This window comes from Lathamus discolor, chromosome 2 (genome assembly GCF_037157495.1).
Source record: "Lathamus discolor isolate bLatDis1 chromosome 2, bLatDis1.hap1, whole genome shotgun sequence".
In the NCBI taxonomy this organism is placed as follows: domain Eukaryota; kingdom Metazoa; phylum Chordata; class Aves; order Psittaciformes; family Psittacidae; genus Lathamus; species Lathamus discolor.
In genome coordinates this window covers 37,706,349-37,732,566 of record NC_088885.1, presented here as the reverse complement: position 1 = coordinate 37,732,566, position 26,218 = coordinate 37,706,349, and the positions used below count along the sequence as shown (strand labels likewise).

At 39.3% G+C, this 26,218-nt stretch overlaps 1 protein-coding gene across 4 annotated transcripts in view; it reads left to right on the top strand.

Moving 5' to 3' along the window:
* Positions 1-25,837, top strand: part of FAM171A1 (family with sequence similarity 171 member A1) — a 96,744-nt gene extending 70,907 nt beyond the window's left edge. For 2 of the 4 annotated variants that reach the window (XM_065666470.1, XM_065666474.1), the window contains 5 exons: positions 449-607; positions 5,749-5,925; positions 19,530-19,646; positions 22,093-22,207; positions 22,958-25,837. In XM_065666470.1, the coding sequence (XP_065522542.1) occupies positions 449-607; positions 5,749-5,925; positions 19,530-19,646; positions 22,093-22,207; positions 22,958-24,659 (2,270 nt within the window). In that variant the 3' untranslated portion in view covers positions 24,660-25,837. The remainder of the gene's footprint in view (positions 1-448; positions 608-5,748; positions 5,926-19,529; positions 19,647-22,092; positions 22,208-22,957) is intronic. The other 2 variants (XM_065666472.1, XM_065666473.1) reach the window with 2 other exon arrangements.
* The last annotated feature ends 381 nt before the right edge of the window (positions 25,838-26,218 follow it).

The following is a 26,218-nucleotide window of genomic DNA, read 5'->3' as shown; positions in this document are numbered from 1 at the left end:
TCACTTTCAAGAGTATAAACTATATTTATCTTGCTATTTCAGGAATTCAGGAAAAACAAAATATAAACAAATGCGATGAACAGGATTCTTTTCTGTGCTTTCACATGCTCTACTTCCGAACTCAGTTTTAGTTTCAGTTACATACATTAAAATAAGCATGTAATGAAATTGGAGGTGATCCAGGGGAAAAAGCATAGTCAGAAAAGCCTCTGACAGTAGGTGCCTTAACAATTTTGCTCTGTAATACTTGTGGAAAAATAATGGCAAGTGCAAAATAAATGTAAAAATACTGTTTTCCCTCCTCTTTCATAATAGCCCTCTGATGTCTCTATCCTTCACAAACTATCATAATTTATAATAAAAAAAGACTGTAAATGTGCTTCCATAAATGTGAAAACCTGCGTATTCTGCCCACCTTGGATACAAAGGCGCTTCTAATTTTTTTTAGGTGCACGGACTCAGCCACAAGTTCACTTTCAGAGAAGATCTGTGAAATTACCCGAGAACACTAGCTACAGCGATTTAACAGCATATCTGACTGCAGCCAGTTCACCCTGGGAAGTGGACAGTTTTCCTTATTTGCAGGGATTAGATGGAAATGGAACAGGTAACCCACTACTTTGTTTTTGCTCTGATTTCATATTGGTCCTGGGATTGACTTTTGAACATACAATTTTTTCCATTCCCCATTCCAGCAAATGTTCCTTAAAGTTCATGTGATGTGACAGGTTCACCTTCCCTACCAAAGTGCCTTCCTTTCCCTACCAGTAAGCAAGAGAGCAAGGCCCGCTCTCCCTTAAATGGGGCCACTGAATAGCAAAGGTGAAAACTCTGGACTTGGGAGGTCAGAAAAGTTTGTTACACTTGTAGTTTAGAGCTAAGTTTCCAAATGTATCACGCATGCGCATACAAGAATGGAAGTTAATGCGAAGGGACAAAAGAGAATTTAACTTCAGGATGCCATAGAATTCTTGTTCATTTTTTTTCTAAAAATAAAAAAATGCCTGTATAGCAAGGATTCAGTACTCTGTTGTCTCAGCTAAGAGTTGTTTCAATGACTTGGTTAATACTTTTGAATCTAGCTTCAGCCAAAAATGTGCAAATTCATCTAGCACCAAAGGGAAAACAATGAAAATTCATAGTAGAAACACAACCAGTGTTCAGTTCAAAGCTGTAATGCATTTTTATGACTGCGACTGCCTGTTAATCTTCTTCCACTTCTCATTTATTCTTAATTGAAATAATTGGTGTTGTGTAGGCTAGAGAAAAATAGAATTGGGAGCAGAACTCTTTTAAATCCATAAAATGCTGCTGGGAAAAGGAGAATAATGTTTTCTCTATGTTTCTGTTGATGTAGAAAGCAACAGTGGACTTGCAGTGCAGCAAGAGAGATTCAGACTAGTTATGAAGAAAACCTTGCTATGGTGAGAATAGTGTAAGCTTTAGAATCAATTGCTTGAGGGTGTTGGGACAGGGTTAGGCAATCACCTGTGAGGATGGCATAGGTGTAAAGAGCCTGCTTTGAAGAAGGCTGAATAACCCTTTGAGATCCCTCCCTGCTGTTTCCCAGGATGTGTTTACTTGTGATGTGTTGATCTAGGTGACTTTGAATGCTAGGTCATGTGTGTATATACTGAGCTTGCTATCTTTTCCCTAAAAAAACGAAAAAAAAAAAAAGGCAAAATAAACTTACCTTTGTACAAATCTGAATATCTCCTTTTCTATTATGATTAGGAATGTCTGCTACCTTACTCCAATACTTCTGTCTGCTCCAGGGAGTACATCTCATCCTATCTGATTCTCTCTCTCTGTTATTTCCCTATTCTCATCTTCAACCGTCAGTCTTATCTGGCTCTTCATACTCAGACATGATCAATTATCTCTTTTTTAAAATGAAGGACTGCACTTGATCTCTTTCATCTGTCTCCTTCCTCATCTACTTTCTTTTTATCTCTAAACCCACTGAACAAAGCGTTAACCATGTGTGTGGGATTCCTCTTTCCCAAGTCTTTCCTTAGTACTCAGCAACCCAGCTTCCCACCCTTGGCATTTATTTAGTGAAAACAGGTCTTGCCAAGTTTTCAGATAATCACTTTCCTGAGAATTACATAGACTAATAGGATAGTTAGGGTTGGAAAGGACCTTAAGATCATCTAGTTCCAACCCCCTGCCATGGGCACGGACACCTCACACTAACCCATGTCACCCAAGGCTCTGTCCAGCCTGGCCTTCAACACCCCCAGATAGCCAGGGTATCATCTTTCTCCTGTTTTGCCTCCTACAGAACAGGTGAACACACCCTTGGATTTTTAGTGTTGTGTTTGCTTGCATGGCAGAACCTTTTCTACTTGAGCGTGGGGCCCTGGATTTGACTGTTACTAGCCTTCAAGTAAAAGTATGTCACAGAAGACCAAAATAACTGGCAGACGGAGTTTAAAAGACTGTGAAGAGCCATGTTTTCTGAATGCTGTAGTATTAGTATTCAGTATGATATAATACAGACTACAAATACAATATATTTGTATATGCACTGTAGTATAGGTGGAATGTTCTCCGTTTTTATTAGAAGTTTCTCCTGTGGAAAGATGAAACTTTAAAATCCTAAACTTGGGTTGACTTGCTTTCCTTCATCTCCAAGTGGCTTGGTGAAGATTTCACCTGAAAAGCTTTTGAAGAAATAAAAAATGAAATCACCACTTGCTGGGGTAATTTGGATATTTCTCTTATCAAAAGGAAAATATGTAAAACTTTTAGAATTCTAAAAAAAGCTTAGCATTTACATGCATGGGAGGTTTTGGAGTGTTCCTGAGCACTGCTCCGTCTCCCCTGTCTCTCACCTCTCTTCCCCACCCAGTTACTCCTCTGTTCTTTTGCAGTTCTACATGTCTGCAGAGTTTTGGAGAGGTCCTCCCATTTGTTTCAGTGAGCTCAGTTCTCTGACTAGTGTTCATCCAGAATGACTTTACAGTTGTTTAACTAAAACCTATTATCTATGAGTTCAACAGTTTCCACTAAATCCCAACTGGGTGTTGAATATGGAGCAGTGAAAATTCATTGCATGAATCAGCATGTTCCAAACATAAAAATTCCGAGAATTTAGCTGCTTGTAGTGACAAGCCTGTATAGTATTAGCTTATTGTTTGTATTAATCACCAGTTGGACAGATTGGTTTCACAATATCTTGTCTTTTTAACTAAGGTAAACAAAACTTGCCATTAGCTGCAGCAATGGACAAAGCTGGGTAATAACCATTACTCCTGCTGCATTTGTAGGCTGTTCTATAAAGAATCGAGTCTAAATCACAGTGGATTTTCCTCTAATTATTTTTAGAGCTCTTTGCAGGTCACCAGAAGTAAAAAATGACAAGAAAGAAATGAAAGCTGACATTTATTGAAGTCCATTCCCATTTAATCTGTGCATGTGCTTTTCATTTTTATATCATGTGAGAATTTCATAAGCATTGATTTTAATTTACCTTTACAACAGAAAAGACAAAGATTTATCTTTTTAATGAGCATTTACATACTGTGCAAGGTGGAAAACTGAAGGATTATTTCTTCTTGCAGCAGTCAGTGGATTTCAGAAATTTCTTCCATTTTCTAGTATAACTTGTTCAACCCAGCACTGAGCAAAGCATCAGTACAAGACAACACAGAGCAAAGTCAGTACATCTTAAGTAAAAAAGTTGCAAAGTCAGAATGCTTTTTCTGGGGATGAAAACTCATATTTACAGGTATTAAGCCGATGTGCTTTATCAAGACAGTAATGAAAGAGAAATTCAAGACATTTAATATCTAAAAATAAGTAAAATATATAATTTAATCTTAAGTATTAATCTTAGTTCAGATAACTAAGATCTGAAGTTGTACCTTTTGTCATTAGGAATTTGTATATGCCAGAACTTAGGTCATTATACTAAGTACCAGGAATTTATTTCTGTGATACAGCCTGAGAAACTTAGTGGCTCAAGTCCAGTGACCTGGGGACAAGTATCAATCTGACATAAGTTATAGGTGCATGACAGAAGCAGTGGATCGACCAATCAGGAATAAAAGAACAACTTTTCCCCCACCAGTTCCCTCCTCTATTTTTATTTTGTATTCTAAGGTCGTAAGGGGATGATATTGTGCACCATTGGAACCTGTAATATACAAATGCTTGGGTAGGCTGGCAGCCTTCTCCTACCCCTTAACTGAATTTCCAAACCTTATTTTTTCTGTTTTTTTCTCTTTTAGCTCTGTGGCTTTCTTATATGGCCATCTTCAGAGTGCCTGTTTTCTCAGCACTTTAATTCCTCTGGAAGATAGGTTTCTGCCCTGCTGTTCACAGTAGATCAAAGCAGCATGCATGCCCCTTGTGTGTCAGCTGTTCAACAGTGACACTCACCTTGGAATCTGGGGAAAATGTGCATCAGAGTAGATGCTATAGTAAATAAGCCACATGCTGGTTATTTTCCATGTCTTTAGTTTGGCAATTCTTGCAAAATCCAAAGAATCTGAAAATTCTGAGGAGTTTTGTCTTTTTCCTTGCCCTTTGCCACTTTCCCGCCACTTTCCCACCCCTTTCCTGGTGATGTCTTAACTTTGGTGAGCTGTTACTCAGAGATACCAAATTTAAAAGCCATTCCTTGAGACCTGCTCACTGTTAGGAGAAGTCATAAAGGTCTTAATGCTTTCCCTTCATTCTCTCAAATGTACTCATCCCAGTGAACAGTCACTGAGATAATGCATGTTCCTGAGAATACTGTGTGTCTCACTGTAGCAGGTAGTGTCCCATTGTGGGGTGTGAATGTGCTTTTACAGGCAGTTTATGCTGACGTAAGGCACCAGGATCGCAGGAAGGACAGTACCCCATGCTCTACCAACCAGGCACCCCTGCTACTGCTGTCACATCAGCCCCACAGCAGGATGACCAGCTGCACAACCCCAGATTAGCACAAAGGAGGTTGCAGGACTGCTGCTGTTGGCAGCACTAAGGACCCGTAAAACTGGAAGCTCCACCTCTTCAGATTTAAACTACTACCACTATTGCTTAAAGTTTCAGTTCTCTATGGTTTTAAACTTCAAGCTTTTCTCCTCTGAATACATATCTGTATATACCCTGAATACATGTGAGTGTGTGTGTGTGTGTGTGTATGTATATATATGGTATTTTTCCCATCATTGATTAATTTGGTTAAATAGCTGAAGAGTTATAATGCTTTTTTAAGTAGTGTTGTCATGAAGTAACATCCATTGGCATGCAGTTTAAACATAAAGAATAATTATTATTACCTTACATAGATAAGAAGCTAACACTGTGTATCCTAATAATCCCTTTAGCTTGGTTTATTTCAGTGAAAGGCCAAAGGAAACCCATCCTGGCATTCTTAAACATATGCCTGATCATCATTGTAGTTTCACTGCATGTTTGGCTGTGTTAGTTATAATATGGGCATGTGAGGCTATAGTAAAGGCTTGTGAGATTAATTTTTTTTGCCATGATTATCACTGTGATACTCATATTTATTTAAGATTAATTAAAATATATGCAGGAGATTTTTTCGTTGTCATTTTCTTCACAATTTTCCATAATTAAGTGAAAAATACAGAAGCATGGATATCTGTGTTGTGAATTTTGTAAGGTGGGGAGGATTACTTCCACAGTCCCTAGAGGAAATATGCTGGTGTAGTACTGCAGTTTTAGGACACCATGGGTGTAAATTCTAGGAAATTCTGTGGTCACAATATTAATTCATTCTCTTGGTAGGAAACAGCACTAGGTATGACCTCACCCCTGTCACTGCAGTCAGCGTTCATCTCCTCAACAGTGATGGGACTCCAATCCCTGTGAATGGCCCCATCTATGTAACAGTGCCTCTGCCACCAAACAGCAACCTGAAGCACAATGCGCACGTTCCAGCATGGAGGTTTGACCAAAAATTTGGTAGGTAACATCTCATTGGGATTCCCTGGATGGCTTCATTTGCCTGAAACAAATGTCTTGCTGCATTTATTATGTTAACATAGTATGGTCATATAAGCACACAGAAATGTTTTCTGTCTAAAAGAAGACAGAGTTTTATTCATCAAGTAATACATAGTATATATGCAAATATACTTGAGTAGCATTGTGTGCCACTTCTAGACAGATTTTTTTGTAAATGTGCCATTTTTGCAGTTATTAAATATTTCATGTAAAAAGTATCTTGAAAAAACTTGATTTCACCCACAGACGGAGAAGTAGGAAGACGAATTTACTGCAGCATTGAATTGGAAGCCTGTAGAAATGGAAACTAGCCTTATCTTTGCCAGCAGCCAGCTATCTGACCTTTGGTCTGTCTCTTGTCTGTAGCTCAGTTTCCTGCCTGTCAGATAGGGAATATAGTACCAACTTCTTTTGTAAATCACTTTAAGATTGACTACTACATTAAAGAAGGAAAGTACATATAAATGATTTAAAATTTAAAAAAAAAAAGGCAAAAGATTAATATTTTTGAAAGGACCGAGTGAGTAATACGAGCTGTAAAATGCACTCAGTGTTCTACACTTTAGGATAGTGTTCCCTATTGCAAACAGGACATTTTCCAGAAATAATGTGGTTTAGGCTCCCTATTTCTGTTTGTTTTATCGTTGCTAGCTGGTATACTGTGCTGGCCATCTTTACACCTTCCAAGTGTAAACGATTAAGGGGTGCATAAGTCTTTTCGGGTGGTTCCCCTTCAGTTAATTGCACTGTGTCTTCTTAAATATGCACCAGAAGGTTGTTAAGAAAAAGAAGTGAAAAAAAGAAGAATGGAAGGTGAGAAAGATAGATGCTGTAAGGAAGAGAAGAAAAAGGAGCCAGAAATGTGTGTCTGTATAGACAATTGGTGGGATTTTTGTCCCTGCAAGACAAATGCTTTGAGCCAGTGTATGATCACATCCAGAAGTAGAGCAACAAGCATGAAACCAGCGTGTTGGCAGAAGGGAGGGGTGGGAGGATGAGAGAGGTGAAGGGGGAAACATTTTTTGCTTCCTTCCTGCCTCTGTTCACTGAAAAAGGTGATGTATTTTCAAAGAGCGTGCTAGAAATCTTTTGTCAGAAGTTGGCTGTATTAGAGCATAAAACAGTGGGATTTAATAAAGAATAAATTTGAATATGATATAAAATTGAGTAATAGAAAAAAGAGTGCAATGAATGGATTCAGCATTTCCCTTAACTGTGGAAATGGCACTTCTCCGGTGGTGCTCTCACACCAAGTTTCACTGCATTCTTCCTGAAACCGATTTTAATTTGTGAATTTATAAACTATTTTGTTTTCCCTTGTTCAGAAAAAGACAGGGGAGACTGACTCACATTTACTTTCTCCACAAAAAGCAGTCCATCCTGAGTCCTTCCTCGTAGTATGGAAAATGGTTTTTACTCCTGCATATAAAGAGCTAGTTACCCTTTTGTGTGCAGTATATATTAGTAAAGAGCAATATGGGTTAGTTAATTAGTGTTGCAGGCTTGAGGCTCCCAGTCTTGAGGCAAATCCAGCCTTGTTTGATTCATGACAAACTGCTGGAGCACTTGTGTTATTGGAAAAGGAAAGCTTGAGGACCACTAAACAAAATGTGTCTTTGTTGGGCCACTTAGCTTCACAAAGCCATGGAAAGGAAGGTATTGAAGATGATATGCTTAGGCTCCAGCTCACACTTCAGCTGAAGCAAGCATCTTTCCGTGCAACCAAAGATGTGGAACAAAGACGCATTTAAGCCCTGACTGCATCGTGCCAGTTCTAGTAGAATTTTGGCCATGTCCCAACCAATTTATATTAAAGTAGCCTAATTTAATAAGTAAGCAGCCATTCTATTCGTGCAGGCTACGTGAGCACTCTAAGGGCTGTCAAACTAGCTATATGTAAAGTAAACACGGTGTTACCCTGTCATTCGCCATTCCTATTGTGCTTGGACTGTAAAGGGAGGAGGATAGAAGATGGCTGGGATGGCTCCATGCTGGAGAAATATTTAACTGGCAAATAAGTTACAGTAACACGTTTGCACTGCCAGATCTGCACCTTGTCAGGAGAGGACACCTAACCTCATTATTCTGATTGTCTTTTGTTTCAGGAGCTGCTTTTTTCAGTGATAGTTCTGTTGCAGTCTCTCCTTAATAGATTTTCAGTGAATTAAATTTTCACACTTGTATCTGAAAATTGAGTAAATGCCAGAGATAGGGAACTGTGACTGTATTACCAGGCAATAGTTCAGTGCTTCTCTCTAGCATATTAGAGTACAGTGGGTGCTTGTTCGTGCAAGCCATTGTTTTTGTTTAGAATCCATGTGGTTGTCATCATTACTGCATGAAGTATAATTTCTGCTCTAAAAAGCAGAGTTACTTTTCACTTTTAGAGGAGAAAATGGAGAAGGGACAGAAATACCACAAATATGTTTTAAACCTTAGAATCTCATACATTTTGCTGATCTCATGATGTACTAATATAAACCCAGTGGCGTCTGATTGGAAGTGCAGAGATTTTTATAGTTTCTACAGAAATTAGGCATATTAGCATATTATAGCAGCCAGAAATAATTAATGGCTTTTTGGATGTTTACTGTAAACAATCTGTATTTTCATGACTACAGTTTCTATCCTTGAGAATGGGGAGAAGCAGCATAGCCTACTTAGGGCTGAGGGTGGTTCCATTGACACTGATGAAACACACAGCCAGAAAAAGCAGGCTGACATCAAAATAAGACAATCTGCTACATCTATTTTATGCTGTTCCAAATGAGATTTTCCATTACAAAACAAACTTACTGCTCTACGTGCACAGCAAGCAAATTAAAGCAGTAATACCTTTTTGAATAATTAATAAAATGAAGAGCAGCTAGCTATGCCTGGGAGAAGTTTTAGGGTAAAGGAATATGTCTAGCCTTGTTCTTGTGATGGAGATGCACTCCACCACTTTTCTCTGCAGCATTTCTTAGTGTTGGTAATAATAAGCACAGATGCATTGATGTTGTGATAAAATGTATCTTAATCATTCCCTGCTGTTGACATATCCGTATCTCTTGTGTTTCGCACTACTGTAGGAGTGTAGTTTTATTTCATAGTGCACACTTAAAGGTTTGAACAAGAAGAGATATGGGTTCTTGTTTTTATAAATCAGGATTGCTCAGTGTGGTTTTCAGGTTGCTGGCTTTTTTTATTTCCCAAGTGTTGTCTTTTTTTTTTTTTCTCTTCTCAAAATCTGAAGGGATGGAAAACTTTTTTCTTCTTTATCCATAAGCAGATGGTTGGGATCATGACTTCCTCCCTCTTTATTTGCCTTGATGTCAGCAGGATTTACAGCAATGAAATTAATCTCTCTATTCTTGGACACCAGGTTTCTGTCCAAGACTTCTTTCTAGCCTTGTCCTCTTCAGTCAGAAATGAATACTGCAGATCCCAATAGGAAGGAAACTTTGTGCCTCCTGTATCATTTCCAGCTCTCACCAGCTGGACTGAATAACACAGCACTTGCTTAGCTGTGTTCTCCTCAGCCCCCATTTAAACAGCTTGTGCTTTATATTAAGGTGTCTGTTTCTCGTTGGATTCAGTGAGTAGAACTGTAAGACCAGAGTTCTCCATTTTAAGTCCTCAGTTTCATCCCATGTGATACGGCGGCATTGTATTGCACCTAGACCTCTAGAACCCCATCTAGAGCTGTATGAAGGACTTTAAAATATTACCAAATATTCCAGTATGTATAATACAGAAATGGGATTTATTCTTCAGCGGCAATATCAATGTATCTGCTAGTTTATTAATTCCACCCAATAACAGGAAAATATTTTCAACACTATTTTTACCTTGTGGGGCAAAGGACTGTGGAGTGAAGGGGTTAAACCTACACTCCTTTGTTCCTCCTCCTTAAAATGTGTTATTTCTTGTGCACTACCGGTAAATGAAGTACCGTTTGTCTGCTCTTCCTCCTCTCCGAACACTTGGTGTACATCTTTGACATGACCTTGTTGTCTTTAAATTACTAGCTTCTTTGCAGAGCAGGATGTTTCCCCAGTGCCTGAAATCTCAACCATGTATTAATGTAAAGTGATGGCAGAATAGAGAGAAGAGTATCTTGGGGAGCTCTTTTTATAGCTTTGTAAAGCACAATAGTTTATGTAATCTGCTGTGCTTGGTCAGTGCTTTCTGACTGCATTTAATGCCATAATAGATTTCTAAATACATTTCAGAGTCTGGTACTTGCTTTTTCAGGGTGATCTCCTGCCTTCAGCGGTAAAATTTCCATTTATTTTTGTAGAGTCAGAATTTCCTTATGTTCTTTCCTCAGCAAAATGAAGATAATGTTTTCTGTGTTCGAAAGAAGCCATGAGGGTATACTTAATGCACAAACAGTATCAGTGCCTACTTAAACTTGACTGCAGTATGGTTTTGCTGTATTTCATAGAGGTAAAATGGTGCCTGGTTTTTGTTCATAGGGAGAGAGCAACAGCTACTGTCAGGCAGAAAATGTAAGCGGGTTTCTGTGCACTTACCTGTCTAGTTCACTGCACATGTTTTGTGAATAACATGGTTTGTAAAAACCTGATTCAAGATTGCCGTGTGGTAGCAAAGATAATCCACCCAAAGACAAGACTGACTTAATATTTTCATAGTTTAAATGTAAAAATCATTCCCTTTTGCTATGAATTCTGTTAATTTCTGATTGCAGACATACACTGCGTAACACAATCATTTAACAAAAGCTTCTGCTGTCTGTTACTTGATCAGACACTGGGTACAAGTACATGCCTCTTTGAATTTAATATAATCAGATCCAGAACATTTGGTTCTAGCTCAGATTCACTGGTAATACGGGGATGTATTTGCAGATTGCAAGAAGAAATCCAAGTTTTCACAAAGTTCATAGCTACACTATTTCTGTACTTTACAAATTCCTTGACAATCTGATTTTGACTTCCTTTTCTATCTCATCTGTGCAGGTTAAATTATTCTTAAAGACTAAATACACCAAGGAATACAGATTTTTAACTAACTGTTCTCAAAGATTTTCGTATTTTATGTGTTGCCATAGAAATGGCAGCTACCAAACCCAGCTTTTTACCATTTATGATGTCTACATAATAGGTGCAGATATAATTGCAGAGTAGTAGACAGACCTCAGCATTGAAAGGAAAAGAAGCTCTTCCTCCGATGCTTCACAGTGTAGCTCACTGAGGTATGTTCTCATTATCATGATTCCTGTGGAGAGGTGTAGTGGAACACAGGATGCAGTTCTGCTTGTTTGTTGATACGTATGTTGGTTTTAAAATGGATGTTGTGACTTAGACATGTGAAAGTGATGTGAACAGATTGTTTGATCCTCTGCGCACCTCATATACCATGTGAGTTGCATTTGTGGTAAAACAGGTATGGTATGGCATAGCATGCTGGTGGAGCTTAAGAGGATGTTCAAGAAATCAGGTTGGTGCCATAGCTTAGCGATAAATGCAAATACTTTACTATTATGTCACTGATGATACAAATAGTGTGGCTTCTGGAAACAGGTTTTAGTAACAGACTATATGCTGCATCATGTAGATGGCCCTGTAGCTCCACCTACAGAAGGCATGCAGTAGAAGGTGGGAAGAGGTGGACATGGAAATTACAAAAGTGGAGATTTAAAAGCTGCTGTGCTTGTGCAGCTGCTTGGGCTGGAGAGGACTTGGGAGATTGGTGGGAATACATGCAGGAGGGCATAGAGCAGGGGTGTGAAGTGTCTGGGTGGAGCTGGAAGAGGCTGAGGAGGAGCTGGGACAACCTTTCACTATGGCCTTGGGGTGGCAGATCAAATCTAAGTGCATCTGCTTCTACTTCCAGCTTGAAAAATAGAAACTGAATGTGAGTGTGATGTGAGGCTGACTGAAGGAAAAGCCATGCAGTGTTTTGAACTGCCTTGAGCTTTTATTTGTTACTTGTTCTAACAATTTTGTCAATAATTGACTGAATGTGGTTAATAATGTGATAAAGTAAATATTAAAGGTAATATCTTTCACATACACCAGTAACTAGGGATGATGGTCTAGCGAGCACAGCTAAGCTTTCCCTTTTGAAATACAATTATTAACCAGTAATTATGTATGGAAGTCATTTCCTTTACTAAATCTCTTCTGTTCTGGCATTCTGGAAGGAAATGCTGAGGGGACTGAAGCAATGCAAGCAGTTCTGTGGACAATGTGCTCTGCCTTCTGCCCTGACATAATTAAAATTATGAAATAATGAAACTGTCGTGTTCTTTTGTTCTTTACTTGACAGGTGATTTAAGGGGAAAAATGAGCAGAGATGGGAAAAACCACAGAGCTTCTCAGACACTAGTAACAAATAGAACAGTTAGACATCCTTGCAGATATCTTCAAGGTATGATGTTAAAAACATTTCCATTACAGCGCACCAAATAATGGTGGTGCTGCTTGAACAGTAGCAGGATTCAGCCCTGGAAGGCTTGTGTAACAAATTCTGTGAGAGTGGCAGAATAATGAAGGTATGAGCTCAGAGCAGGGACATTTACTTTTTTTGATGTTGCCTAGCAACTCCAAAACCAAAATTGTGATATTAACTGAAATACTATGAATTTTTAAACCCCTGTGTATTGGGGCAGGGCAGGAGGAGAGTAATCTCTACCAATATTCAAGAAGGAAATTTTTGGCTTCCAGTTCCAGCAGCTTTTTGCTTTCTAGAAAATAGACAAAGGTAAAACAAAAAAAAACCCCAAAACTATCCTGCTGTAGTAAAACTTCCTGTGCTGATGCAGATTAGAGGTGATTTTCGGTTGGAAGAAGAAATCTGATAAGCAGCTTTCAGCTTTTAGAATGAAAAGCTGCATTTTATGTATGTCAGAACATGCTTTAGGAAGTTATTTTCACAAACTTGCCCTTGATTAACCTCCGTAACAACGTTGCCATTTGAAGTGTCTAAATCAATTAGTCCTGGAAAGACTGTATGTTTTGAATATCCTTTGCTGTCCCACACCCTGTTTAACAATCTGCCTCATTCCTTTTGACACGTTTATCGCCATGTAACTATGAATCTCTGCCCAAGAAAGGGGCAACAGCAGTCTTGCAAGACATCATAAACAGCGTAGAAAAGATCCATGCTGAAAGCAAAACACTTCCCATTATATTTATTTAAAACATCTATGCTATTTAATTGTACAGTTATAAGTATCTTTCTTTTCTTTCCAAAACTCCTTTGTCCAGGGAAGGTAATCCTGTGAATAAAAATAAATTCATATAATGGGATTATGCTTAATTTGCTCTCTGGCTAATTAAATCCTCTTTATTTGTCAAACCTATTGGATGGAAATAATTCATGCTGTAAATAGCACAATTTTGGTTCCCTGTTTGAGTGGGATCGGATGATGCTGTTGCCAGTTAAACGAAACAAATAGCATCCAGTATTTGATCAGTGGAAGAGTTTCTTACCAAAAGCTCACATGTAAAAGTAATCCATGGAAAAAAACACCACAGCTTCCATATATTTAAACACTAGCAATATTTAGACTTTATGACTGTCCTTAGGGGAAGCTGCTGGCTACGGCACGCTCCTCTGAACAGTCATTTACCAGAACTGTTTTGCTCAGTGATAGGAAGAAGTCACAGTCAAAGTCAACAGAAATCACTGCAGCAGTAATGATCTGGGAGGCTCTGACACGGTCAGCTTAGAAAGTTCAACCTGAAGTAAGCAGCATTGTACATCCTCCCAGAGAGTCGCACTGTGTGCTGGGGCGCCAGCATGCAAACTTCCCTTACAGCCAGCACACACGAGGGGAATTTGTCTCCTTTCTTCTTGACTTCAGTAGGAGTCTCAAGTGTGTCTCTAGAGCAGGTGGCCTGGTGGGACAATCCTGCCTAAACGAAGTGTGGTTCTGCTTTGTGTAGGCCAGTCAGAGGTTTGCCATTTGCTTGAGCTGGAGCAGCACAAGGTTGTTAGCATGCAGAGTCACACACATGGAAGCCAGAGAGGTGCATGATTCCCTGGATTTCACCACAGATTAATTTAAAATAATGAGGCCTACCTTTAGAATATGGAAGCAATGTCTTATTCAGAGGCATTGTGCTACAAAAGCAGATCCATTCATGCTGCCTGGAACCAGCAAGCTGCCACATTGAATAGTTAGTATCTTTGAAGACAACGGGATGTCTCTTTTCTTGGTAGACTGGCCATGCGTGTAGTGACCTGATTGTGCAGGAAAATAGTCTAGAATAGCTGTTTTGTGATGGCTTCTCTGCAGTAGCTGCCCACCTGGACACCCTCCTTGCTGAAAGTGTGGTTTTGCAATCTGATTTAGAAGTAAACTAGATCAAATTACAAAAAGACATTTTTAGTGGAGAATGTGTGTTGAAACGAAGATTTAATGTGCAAACCTGTTGCCGTTATATTTACTTGTAACCCTCTCTTGCCCCATTGGCAAGTCCTAAAAGCTGCCTGAGATAAATAAGCATGTTCATCAGAATCAAAGTCACTGCAAAGCATCAAGATGCTTCTCTATAGCAGAATTTATTTCTCCTGCTCTGCTGAAATCTTCAACTTATCTCTGATATTTGGGTATTTTTGCGGCCAGATGGAGCTCAGCTTTCTTTATCTGATTGTTTTTTGATTTGTATTTCTTTTAAAGTACTCTCATTTTTATATCCTTTGTAGTGTCAATGATGGTAATTCTCTTGCCTTGGTTTTAAGTTCTGTATAGGAAGGAGTGCTGGGTAGCTGTTTCATAGGCTTTTTTAAAAGTTTGTTGAATGACACCATTTATTTGAAAAGGTCAGTAGCACTAAATATAATTTTAGTAAGGAAAGAGTTAAGAAACTTTTTGGTTCTCCCCCTGCCATTAGTTTGAGCCAGGAGACAGCTCCCCTGACTTGAATCCTGGATCAGCATGTTGGCTCCACTGAGCAGCAATAGAGGAAAAAGAGGCAGAGAAATGTAAAAATGATCTATAAGCAAGAATGTCTCTATATATAGAAGTTTTCCATGGAGCACCAGGCACTTCTTAGGAATTAATGGCAAACTGTCCCAAATCATACAGTGCTTACAAACTATACTGAACTTGCTGTTTCTGCTCCAGAGATGCATTGACAAGTTTTCTTTGTAAGTACACAATCTTGAACAAAAATTACCAGTTCTATTACATCAATTATCTGTACTGCTTTTTATTTATAATCCTATATTGCTTGTTACTTAACAATTATTGCACATCATGTATTAAATTTTATAATCAATAAAGCCAGTTGATCGAGCTGCCTTGGGTATGGGGAGGAAGTAGATGTTACGGGATATTTGGAGAATAATGAATTAAATGATCACAACACAGCCATGCAGGGAGGTAAGATCTCTCTTCCCTCCTAAATCCTACTGCTTAGTTCTGCAGTTGTAATCCTGCCTGCACAGAGCAAAATGAATGCTGCTTGCCCTTACTCCATTTGCAGGCTAGTGGATAGGAAAGGACAGAAAAAGTCCTTTACTCATGGCCCCTCAGTCTCCTCTCTTGCTTACAAGAGCAAGTATGTGAGGACACAGAGGATAGGCAGCTGTGTTTTTTAGAACAGGAAAACATCTTGTTTCACCCTTCAAGGAAAAATCTGGGGCAGGATAGGGAATTCATTCTTGAGGCTGCACAGCAATGAAGTCGTGGTTACTCAAGGCAGCTTGAAAACACAAGGAGCAATGGCCAGAAAGTACAGTGTGGCTGGGTTTTGCTTGGTAGAAGGTCCAGCATTAGTTATTAAAGCAAGGCATTGTAAGTAGTAAGCTACAAGAACTCCGCTTGGTGTTTAATCATAGTTGAAAAGCAACCAGGATATTAGAAGCTATAAAGTATGAAATATGAGAGAGTCTTGGAAATGTTGCGATGGATTTGGAGAATACCAAAGGCATATCAGTTCCCTCCAGTAATGCTATGCTGGCTTACAGCTATATGGTCGCATAAGAAACAGTACAGGACTTTGCGTTTCAACTGCTTCCACTCGAACCTGTTTTGCCGCTGCTGTCCTCAAGGATGAAGTTCTTTATTCTCATTATCCCATCATGTGGGAGGATGCTCTGTTTTATTAGTGGACTATTGGTAAGATATGGTGAAAGTATAAGAGGAGAGTTTATCACTAAAATGTTGGACCAAGAAGGTATTAAAAAAGGCAGTTGATGATGTGTACCCATGGTTCCCGGGAACCCGCACTTGGTGTTGTCTTGATGAAGGAAGTCGGGAGAGTGCCATTTAAAAACGTAGTTCTTTTCTAGCAGTCATCACATACTGATGTGTAGGCTATCATCAACAAAAGTTCCATTACCAATATCGGATATATTTGTTAGTCTTTTGAAATTCTTCACTGTCCATAAGAGAAAGAGCGAATTACATTTTTCTCTAATGTTATACAGACCCGTACATTTTCTTGTGTATATCCAGTGGTTAGCAAAAAAGGGTGACCTAAAAGAGCAGAAGACAAGCATGAAACCTGACTGATCATGTACAGTAGATACTATTGTTTGCTTCCATTGCAAATACAGGGATTCCTTTCATTGCTAAAATATGAGCAATCTGAGCTGCTGCTTGTTTGGCAGGATGGCAGCTGAGCTCTGCTCACAGCGATTAGAGTTCAGCCTCTGTTAGCATCTTGATCACCGCATTATGCAAGCAGAGTATTACTGAGCAAAAGGCTTTTAAAGAGCCGTTAGGAGGATTGTGTTCATTAGAGTGCAGTGCAATGTGAATAAGGGAAGCTGAACACAAGTTCCCCCTAGTGAGGGAATCAGTAATAGTTTCTGCGCAGTGAGGTAGCTATATAGAGTGCAGAGGTAATGAACTTTGCTACATGGCATGTTTGTTCTGCTTGTGTGTAAATGTAAAGGGCTTAGAGATGGTAAGGTAAGTATGGGAAGCATGATGAATTCATCACCCAGGTCCTTCCATTCTTCTGTTTTTAATCAGCACTTTTATATCTCTTTTGGTCTTCAAAGTTTTGTTTCACATTGTTGCGTATTTGAATAGTTAGTGCACAATCTTGTTGTCTAGAATGTGCAGAAAAAGATTACAAAGTTTAAGCTTACAGGAGTTTTCTTACAAATGACATTTTAGAAGCAGATTTTGACCCTATGGGCTATTTCTCACCTTGTGGTTCAGGGCTGTTTAGTATGAATGACATCTTCCCAAAAAGTGCATGGGTAGAAAATGTGAAGGGATAGTGGCCATCTTAGTGGAGAAAATAAATCTACTTTTCCTGGGTTTTCCAGAACCTTCACACATAACTGTGGACAATTCAGTTCTGTTCTTTGTGCTCTGATATGACAGCTATGGATGCCATATGTGCAGATCTGTACAGATTTTGGTCCTTTTGGTACTGTGAATCAAAATCACTTGTCTTGTGTGACTTTCTTTATGAAATAGCAGATTATAGCTATCCTGTACAGACTGCAAAGAATACTTGGAAAGCTGAAAACTACATCCATAATTCCTTTCCCCTGTTGCCCACAAATTCAGTTTGGTTGCAAATACAGAGTCACTGTCTGGCAATATTAGTCACCTAGATCTAGAAATCCTCTCAAACATGTGTTTTTCTAAATCTTTCACTGTATCATAGAATCACAGAATCATCTAGGCTGGAAAACACCTTTAAGATCATCAAGTCCAAACGTTACCCCAACACTGCCAAGTCCATGACTAAGCCTTCTCACTGAGGCCCTCATCTAAATGGTTTTTGAACACTTCAGGGACGGTGATTCCACCACTGCCCTAGCCAGCCTGTTCCAATGCCTGAGCACCCTCTCAGTGAAGAAATTTTTCCTAATATCCAATGTAAACCTCCCCTGGCACAGCTTGAGGCTGTTAATTCTTGTCCTATCACTTGTTACTTGGGAAAAGAGACTGACACCACCACCACCACCACCACCACCTCCCCCCCACACACACACTACAACCTCCTTTCAGGTAGTTGTAGAGAGTGATAAGGTCCCCCCTTCTCCAGACTAAACAACAAACATAAACAATATGTAAATGTGTTTATTTTTAGCCAAAGATGGTGGACTTTAAGGGTGTGCTTACATAGGACAAGTCAGTAGTAGAGAGAAAATAAATACTTACGAAAGACATTCTGATATTTACAGGGTTTGCACAAATGGACAGTCTAAGGAATACAGAGTAAATCATCAGGGTATCAGAGGTATTAAAAAAACCCAAAACAATAGCAGCATCTCTTCTGCATTCATTGCTAAGTGTTGTCATGACTGTCATCCACAAATGCTCAGTCTTAGTCCTAAGTGACATCTGATGAAAAGCACTGTTTCAGGAATTACATGCCAGAGACTGTTTGAAGGAAAGGGAATCACAAGTACAAGATACAGCTTGCCTTTACAGTGAGCAGTTGGAGTAAGGGAAATGCACAAAAACAGAGAGCTGTGCTACAGAAGTGCAGAGGGATTTATCCCTTCTCTGTACACAGGTCAGCTGTACCGGTAGTAGCCACCAAAGTGAAGAACCTCTTTAGTGAATTAATGTCCTGTGTTACGGCACCCACTGGAGATGCCAGACCAGGACTGCAGCTTTGGAAACACTGCTTGATGTCAGGGGTGGCTTCGCAGCAACTGCTCTCAGTGTCCAGGCCAGCAATTCTGTGTTTCTTTTAGAGACAGTACATATGGGAGCAGTCTACAAGCCATACTGGACATTTAATACATCAGAAACTATGATAATTTTGTTCTCCTGCAGCCCCAGAATCAGAGGTCTTAATGAATTACAAAAAGGCATACATCTGATTCAGTTACAAAGGTTTTTTGTAGCCCAGTTCTTGCAACAAAATTTATCTTCTGTAAATAGAACAACTCTCAATTGGTGTAGATTGTCAATCTGGACTACTTAAGAGCGATATGAACTTAAACAGGTTGTTTTACAATTGCCAGTCTTATTTATTTCAGGATGATCATTTGGTAATTCTAAAAAATCTTTTACATTTCCTTTGAGAAACATGTTTTAAAAAACGCATCCTCTATTATCAAAGAGGATTCCTGGGTGTATACACATGCTGAATGAATCAAAGTGATGGTGCAACTTAATTCTACGTGAATTGGCAATAATATTCATAAGCTTGGTTTCTGTATAGGAAAACTCACATTTTGTGTAAGTATTTTCTTCAGCCCTCAGAAGCTGACAGCCAGAGCTCATAGAAAGAATAGTGGTGTGTAGAACTCGCATGTGGTCTGGGAGATGTGATGTCTCTTGAAATGCAGTTTTTAAGTGGGCTGCCTACATATAATCAGCTTCAGGAATATCCTTCTTTGCAAAATGGAATCTAATATTGCAGCAATAATTGTCTTTTAACCCTTTTTGAAGATATTTTTAGTTTTATTTAATCTTCAATGTTTTTTCTGTACAAAGCTTCTGAGAAGGCCACGGGGATGTCTGCTTGTGGAAGCTCTCAAATGCCACTGACAAAAAGGCACAATCTTCCACTTAACAGCAATGTATACAACCCCTGCAGGGTTTGTCACTATTTATTTTTCCACTTGTTTGCAGAGGAAGGCATGACTATATCTGTAACGCCTTCCTACAAACTTTACAGGGACATGGCTGAAGAGTAGTTTGGGCCTTGTACAACAAGAAGGAAATCAGTTAACTTGGACTTACATTGCACCTCAGCTGGGCTACTGGGTTGCAGCTATGTCACCTACTGTCCCAGGTAAGATGGAATTAAATTTTATTGATGTTCACAGCACTGAGTAATTATTTATTCATCTATAATGTTTATGTTTTTCAGAATGACCCCATCTGAGATGCCACAGCTTGATCAATAATGGATTATTAGAAAAAAGAAATCTGAAAGTAAAGGGCTAAAATCTTTTGGGGATTGTGGGGGGCAACCCTTGTGCTCAAAATCTCTGAGCCATTTAAATGGGAAACTTTTTAAAGTGTTCCTGCTTTGATGCATTTATGTCAACACTGCCTGGTAGAGCCATTGCTAGAAAATAAGGGGAGTTATAACATCAATGTGTTGGTGTTGCAGCAGGTAGAAAAATACATGCTGTGATGTTTCTGCACAGAAATTCTCAAAGAAATTGATTCACCTAAGACCAGCATCATTCTGGGTTAGATGTTTACTAATGGTCTGATTGGTTAATTGATTGATTGCAACTTGTTTTTCTTTTACACTGAAGATGCCCATTTTGCCTGGACTTATGCTTTGCATCATCTTGGTGACCGATTAATTCACACCGCAAATAACTTGGCATAGAAGTTCTGGAAAGTGTATTAACAGAGTGGCATTAGGAGACCAGCTGACCGTCCATCTGCAAGTCTCTTGGCATAACTGCAGAAAATCACTTTGAATTAGGCATTATATGTACTTCTATGCCTATGGAGATCATTAATGCTGCAGCTTGCTCTTCCTTTTTTCTGTCTGTGGCTGCCTGAATTTCATAGTATGAGTTCTTCAGCCACCAATAACCAGAGATACCTCTCTGTATAAAAGAGCCAGTCAATCAAACAAAAAACACCTCATCCTCTTCCAGATTTTCTTTAGTAGGTTTTCTGGATGAAAACCAAATCAGTAGAAATGAAAACATTCTTGCCTTGGCTGTGCAAGCTAAATAAACTATATCTAACCAACAAAACAAACTCTAGCATGAGGACTGTTTTTAAAGTCTGCTGTATATGCCATGAAGTTGTTCCATGATATGCAAGCTTTTTATCTGAGGTTATATTAAATGAAACTGCTGGAATGTTCAGCTGAGTCCTTGGTGAGCAGAGTTCAGAGGCAGGTGCAGATCGGGGTAAGCTGTCATACTGAATTTAATGGAACTTTACAAAAGAATTGTACTTCAAGAAAAAGCAACTGCTCTGAATCAGACATTTTGCAGACTACAAGGAAGTTACACTAGCCATGAAATTGTTCCTGTAACGCTAAGGTTAGAAGGCGTGTAACACTAACAGAAGGCTTATTTGTCCTTGCAGTTTCACTTGTACAGCAGAATTTCTACTTGTATTTTACTTTTCCTTCTTTCCCGGGGTTAGATCTGGGTTCCTAAAACTTTGTTGTAATGGGAACAATACCTTCATGAAAAAATTCAAGTGGTTCATCTCTTCTTTTTGCTTAATGTCCTGAAGCAACAGTATCAATCAATTATATAAAGGTAGTGGTGGGCCAGAATGTATAAATATTTGTATTTCCCAAATGCCATATAATTGATGTTATTTTTAATAAGGTTAATGTATTTGCTTATCTCCTCATTGAATCTATTTAATTTCTTATCTCAAAAAATGGGCAAAAATGAGCATTGTATTCCTAGCAGTGGCTCTGCTGACAATTCAAGATCCACAGATGAGGTTTTACAAACCTCATGATCTAGAACCTGAATGTTGGCCAAGTTGGCTGTCCTTCACAATATGTGCATGTTACTCTATCAGCTGGTGCTGTACCTCCTTGCCTGCAGATGAACATTTGGGCCTTTGTTTCAAAACCATGATAAGGATTTTACAAACCAACAGGGTTCCACATGCATAATTGTGAACAGATGCTGTTCATGTGTGTGCATTCCTTCGTCTGTTAGAACATTTACTAAGCATTATTGAAACCTGGAATTACAACACTGTTTCACTAGTGGCCTGGTTTTTAAAGCTACTGAAGATCTGCTTGGCTTGGCTTGATCTAGACTTCAGAGCACCACACATCTTCCAGTGAATCCTGTACTGCACTGTACGTACTGTTTAGTGCAAAGCACCACAAATGTTGTTAAAGAGAATTTGTTTGCCACAGGGCTGCTGCATGCATTACAGTGCTGGAAGATGTTGTAATGCTTTTTCCTGCAGTGATGAGAGCTTTGGTGCACTGTGTTGGCATCAGGAACTGGAAGGCAGCTTTCACTGGCGCATACTCCCATTGAAACTAACTGCTTTTCCACAGAATGATCTATTTGGACTCGCAGCCATGAAAACCAGCACATGCTTTCTCCACAGACTTGCTCCCTGATCCAGAGATGGTCTGCTCAACAGGCACCAGGGCTATGAGTGGCAGTGTTGCTCACTTACCACCCTCATAACAGGGGTGGATGTCGCTCTCTGTTTAAGTGTTGGTCCGCTCCCTGTTTGCAGGTTGTTACAGGTCTAAATTCTCTTTTCTGGCCCTCCAGGTCCCGTTGTAACTCACGACATTACCAGCTATCACACAATGTTTCTTTTGGCAATTTTAGGAGGGATGGCTCTCATACTTCTAGTCTTGCTGTGTCTGCTTTTGTATTATTGCAGGTAAGATTCAGAAACCTGGTTACTTAGTTTGTGTTGGAAATGGAAGGTTTTTTGTGCTTGTCAAATTACAAGCTTTTGTACTGAAACTTTTTCACTTTGGGAATTTGGGAGAGGGGGAAGGCAAGCAAAGGCTTGAAAAAGAAAGAAACAGTGAAATCAAATTTCATACATTCCTGATTACACGCAACATGTACAATCTTTGGTAGGATGGGAGTTGAGTGAATCATACGCATCTGTACCTGTGATTTTCTTACAAGATGTTCTAAAGCCTCCTGTCGAACATGGGCATAGGTACAAGATGTCTGTTGTTGTACCTGTTACACATTTCATAGAATCATGGAATAGTTAGGGTTGGAAAGGACCTTAAGGTCATCTAGTTCCAAACCCCCTGCCATGGGCAGGGACACCTCACATATTTGCAAGTGATCTTTCGGTTGGCCTTACATTAAAATGAATGTTAAACTTTTATCAGCAAGTGTATATTAATGAACGATTTGGTATTTGCCTCCTCCAGACATTTGCTCCAATTTATAATTGGTGCTTGAGATATTTCCCAATTGACATTAGTTATTCTTTAATTTTATCTTCTCTGCTGGAATAAGCTTTTAATTGTTAGGTTATGTAATAAAAGCACAATTCCCCTAATACTAATCAGTGCTTAAAAATCTCCCATTGAAACACACTTGCTGCTCTTGTTTCTGTATAAAACAGTCATAAACGTGTAACTTCTTTTTTTACTGGCTTTTGTAGAAGAAAATGTTTAAGACCACGTCAGCATCATAAGAAACTGCAGCTTTCAACAGCACTGGACACCTCTAAAAAGGATCAAGCAACCTCAATGTCCCATATAAATTTAATCTTTTCACGTCGTGAGTCAGAATTTCCTGGCGGATTGTCCGTTGCCAGCAATGGACACACTGAAAACTCAGGTGCAAAGGAATTAATCAGTGCTGTCCACATGGAGATGGCATCACCTAGTGGAGAAGCAGATATGCATACACCTATGCTCAAACACTCATTCAGCACTTCCCAGGAGTTCAGCTCCCGAGAGGAGCTGCTCTCTGAGAAGGAGAAAGACAAGAGCAGAATTTCCTTGGATGACCTGACTCCAAGTGGGTCTCTAAGGAAAGACTACCACAAGTCAGCAGATAGTTTTCCTTTAAAGACAAGAAAATCTACAGAAACAGCTGAAGGCTATGAGTCGCCTCTCAAAGATGAGTATAGGAGGAGTTACAATGCTATGCTGTCTCAGCCCTTATTTGAAAAGCAAGAAAGAGAAATTCAAGTATCTATGAATCATATTGCTACTGGAAGTAAATACAATATTCAGGAACAAATATACCCCACACCTTCAGCCCCTGAAAAAGAGCTGCTGGACTGCAGACCTACTGATTGTATGATGTCTCGTTCAGTTGATCACCTTGAAAGACCTACATCTTTCCCTCGACCAGGTCAGTTAATCTGCTGCAATTCTGTTGACCAAGTCAATGACAGTGTTTACAGAAAAGTTTTGCCTGCACTGGTAATCCCAGGTCATTACATGAAATTGCCAGGAGAGCATCCTTTTGTTAGCCAGCCACTGGTTGTCCCAGCTGACCAGCAGATTGATATAGAAAGACTTCAGGCCGAGCTTCCTAACCCTCACGCACGGCTTTTTCCACACCCCCCACAACAGCTGCAACCCCAGCAGCTAGCATCCCAAGCAATATCTCAGCAACATTTGCAAGATGCAGGTGCAGCTGAGTGGAGTCAACAGAATGCTTCCATGTCTGAATCTATTTCCATTCCTGCCTCACTCAATGATGCATCCCTGGCTCAAATGAATAGCGAAGTGCAGCTTCTTACAGAAAAGGCTTTGATGGAATTAGGAGGTGGAAAGCCATTGCCTCATCCTCGAGCATGGTTTGTTTCTCTAGATGGACGTTCAAATGCTCACGTTAGACATTCATACATCGATCTCCAAAGAGCTGGTAGGAATGGGAGTAACGATGCCAGTTTGGACTCTGGCGTTGACATGAATGAACCAAAATCTGCTCGAAAGGGAAGAGGAGATCATCTGTCTGCGCCACAGAGTCACCCACCAGTGCAAGAGCACCAGCAGAGAGAGCGGAAGGTTTCAGATAGCACAGCTTACACACAGCTTGTGTACTTGGATGATATGGACCAAAGTGGCAGTGAGTGTGGAACAGCGGTTTGTAGCCCTGAGGACAATGCTCTACGATGCCTACTAGAAGGCACGAGTAAGAGAAGTGGTGTGCAGCTGCCCAGCCTGCAGGAGGAAACAAGAACTGTGGATACCAAACCAGAGCCATTAACTAGTCCTGAACACGGAACGTCAGTTCAAGATGAGGAGGAGGATGAGGAGGATGAGGAAGATGACCAAGGTGAAGATAAGAAGAGTCCTTGGCAGAAGCGAGAGGAACGACCACTAATGACTTTCAACCTGAAGTGAGCTATTGTGAAAATCCACCATTCAGTGGAGTATAAAATTGCCAAATATTCTTTCTGTGGAAGTGCTTGATTTTTGTTTTCCTTTCTTGTTTTTTGTTTTGTTGTGGAAAGAAAAGAGAAAAACAAACTGTGGTGAGCAACATTTGAAAGAACTTAAATGCATTACTGTGTAAATGTTAGAAAAGAATTAAAATCATTCCTCTGATTTAACAGCTGCCTCCAGTGAGATAGCTGAACAAAGAGTGTGATTATTATTCCATATACTTGATATTGGTCATCCAGGATGTTGAAAATACTGACAAGTTGTTTTGGTTGGTTTATGACCTCAATCTCCTTATGAATGGGAGCTGGTAAAGCTTTTGTTTTGTAGGCCAATTTTATGTTGATAATGCTACTGAAAGTATCTTAAAAACAAGAATTTGACACATGGTGTCCAAAATCGTGCATTATCTCAATGAAAGGCTATGCATTGCTGCTTTTAGTAATATTTTGCTTATACTATGCTTTCTTAATTTTACAAGTTGGTTGTAAACATTTTATGTCCTTTATTATAAACTACTCAGCAATTTATTTTAATGTAAAACTGCAGGAAACTTGAGTAGCATCCCTTAGCATTGAAGCCTTTTTATGAAACCAAACTGAACTTTGTGTCGACTAAGATTCCTCCAATTCTGGTCCCATTTACTCAAAGTGCCTTTTTTACAGTAACAATGAACAGTCCCTTCTTTTGCTAACTCCTTTTAATTGACCCCATTTGAGATTTTATAAATTTCTGAACTTCTGTCTTTTATTTTAAGCTGCATGCCAAGAGTCCCATTTTGTGCTGAGCATTCCTCATTTCAATACAGTGTATTCTGTAGCTATCATGTATATTGTGGATTCTGTTTAGCCAGGATAGACTTAGAAGTCATTTTAAAGGGCCCAGAGTAGCCAAGAAGATAGTTTCATTGACTGTATATATTGTTAGTTTCCTCTGGAATCATATGAGCTAATCATGCTCATATCAAATGGACTATAGACCGAGCAAGTGGACTGAATGTGTCTAGAAAAATTTTGGGAAAGAAAAAACAAATAATTATGTACTATCCAAAAGTGCCAGAATGACTCTTCTGTGCTTTCTCCATACAGAGCTGCTTGGTTATCCAAAAATTATAATTGAAAATAAACTGCAAAAAATACCTTTGTGGATTTCTTCCTCTGTTGATAGTCATCACATTATTTTATGTTATTTAATGAGAAAAATACTTTGGTTTCACTTCGCTGTGCTTATCTATGCTTGTGTGACTTACATACTTTCTTATGCAGTTCTCATGAACTTCAGTCAATACTGAAATTAAGACCACTTTTCAGAAAAGCATCCTCCCTGTCTGGATAAATACATAACTATTTACTTAAGTATCACTGAAGACCTTGGAAATGAAATCCTGGTATCACTAAAATTTGCTGTGGAGTCACGCTTCCTGTGGGACCAGTTTTCTTTCTGAGATTTCTGTGGGTGCTCATCGCACACTTCTCACTTCTTCATGAATTGGGTTCAAAGAAGGCAAAGTTTGACATTCA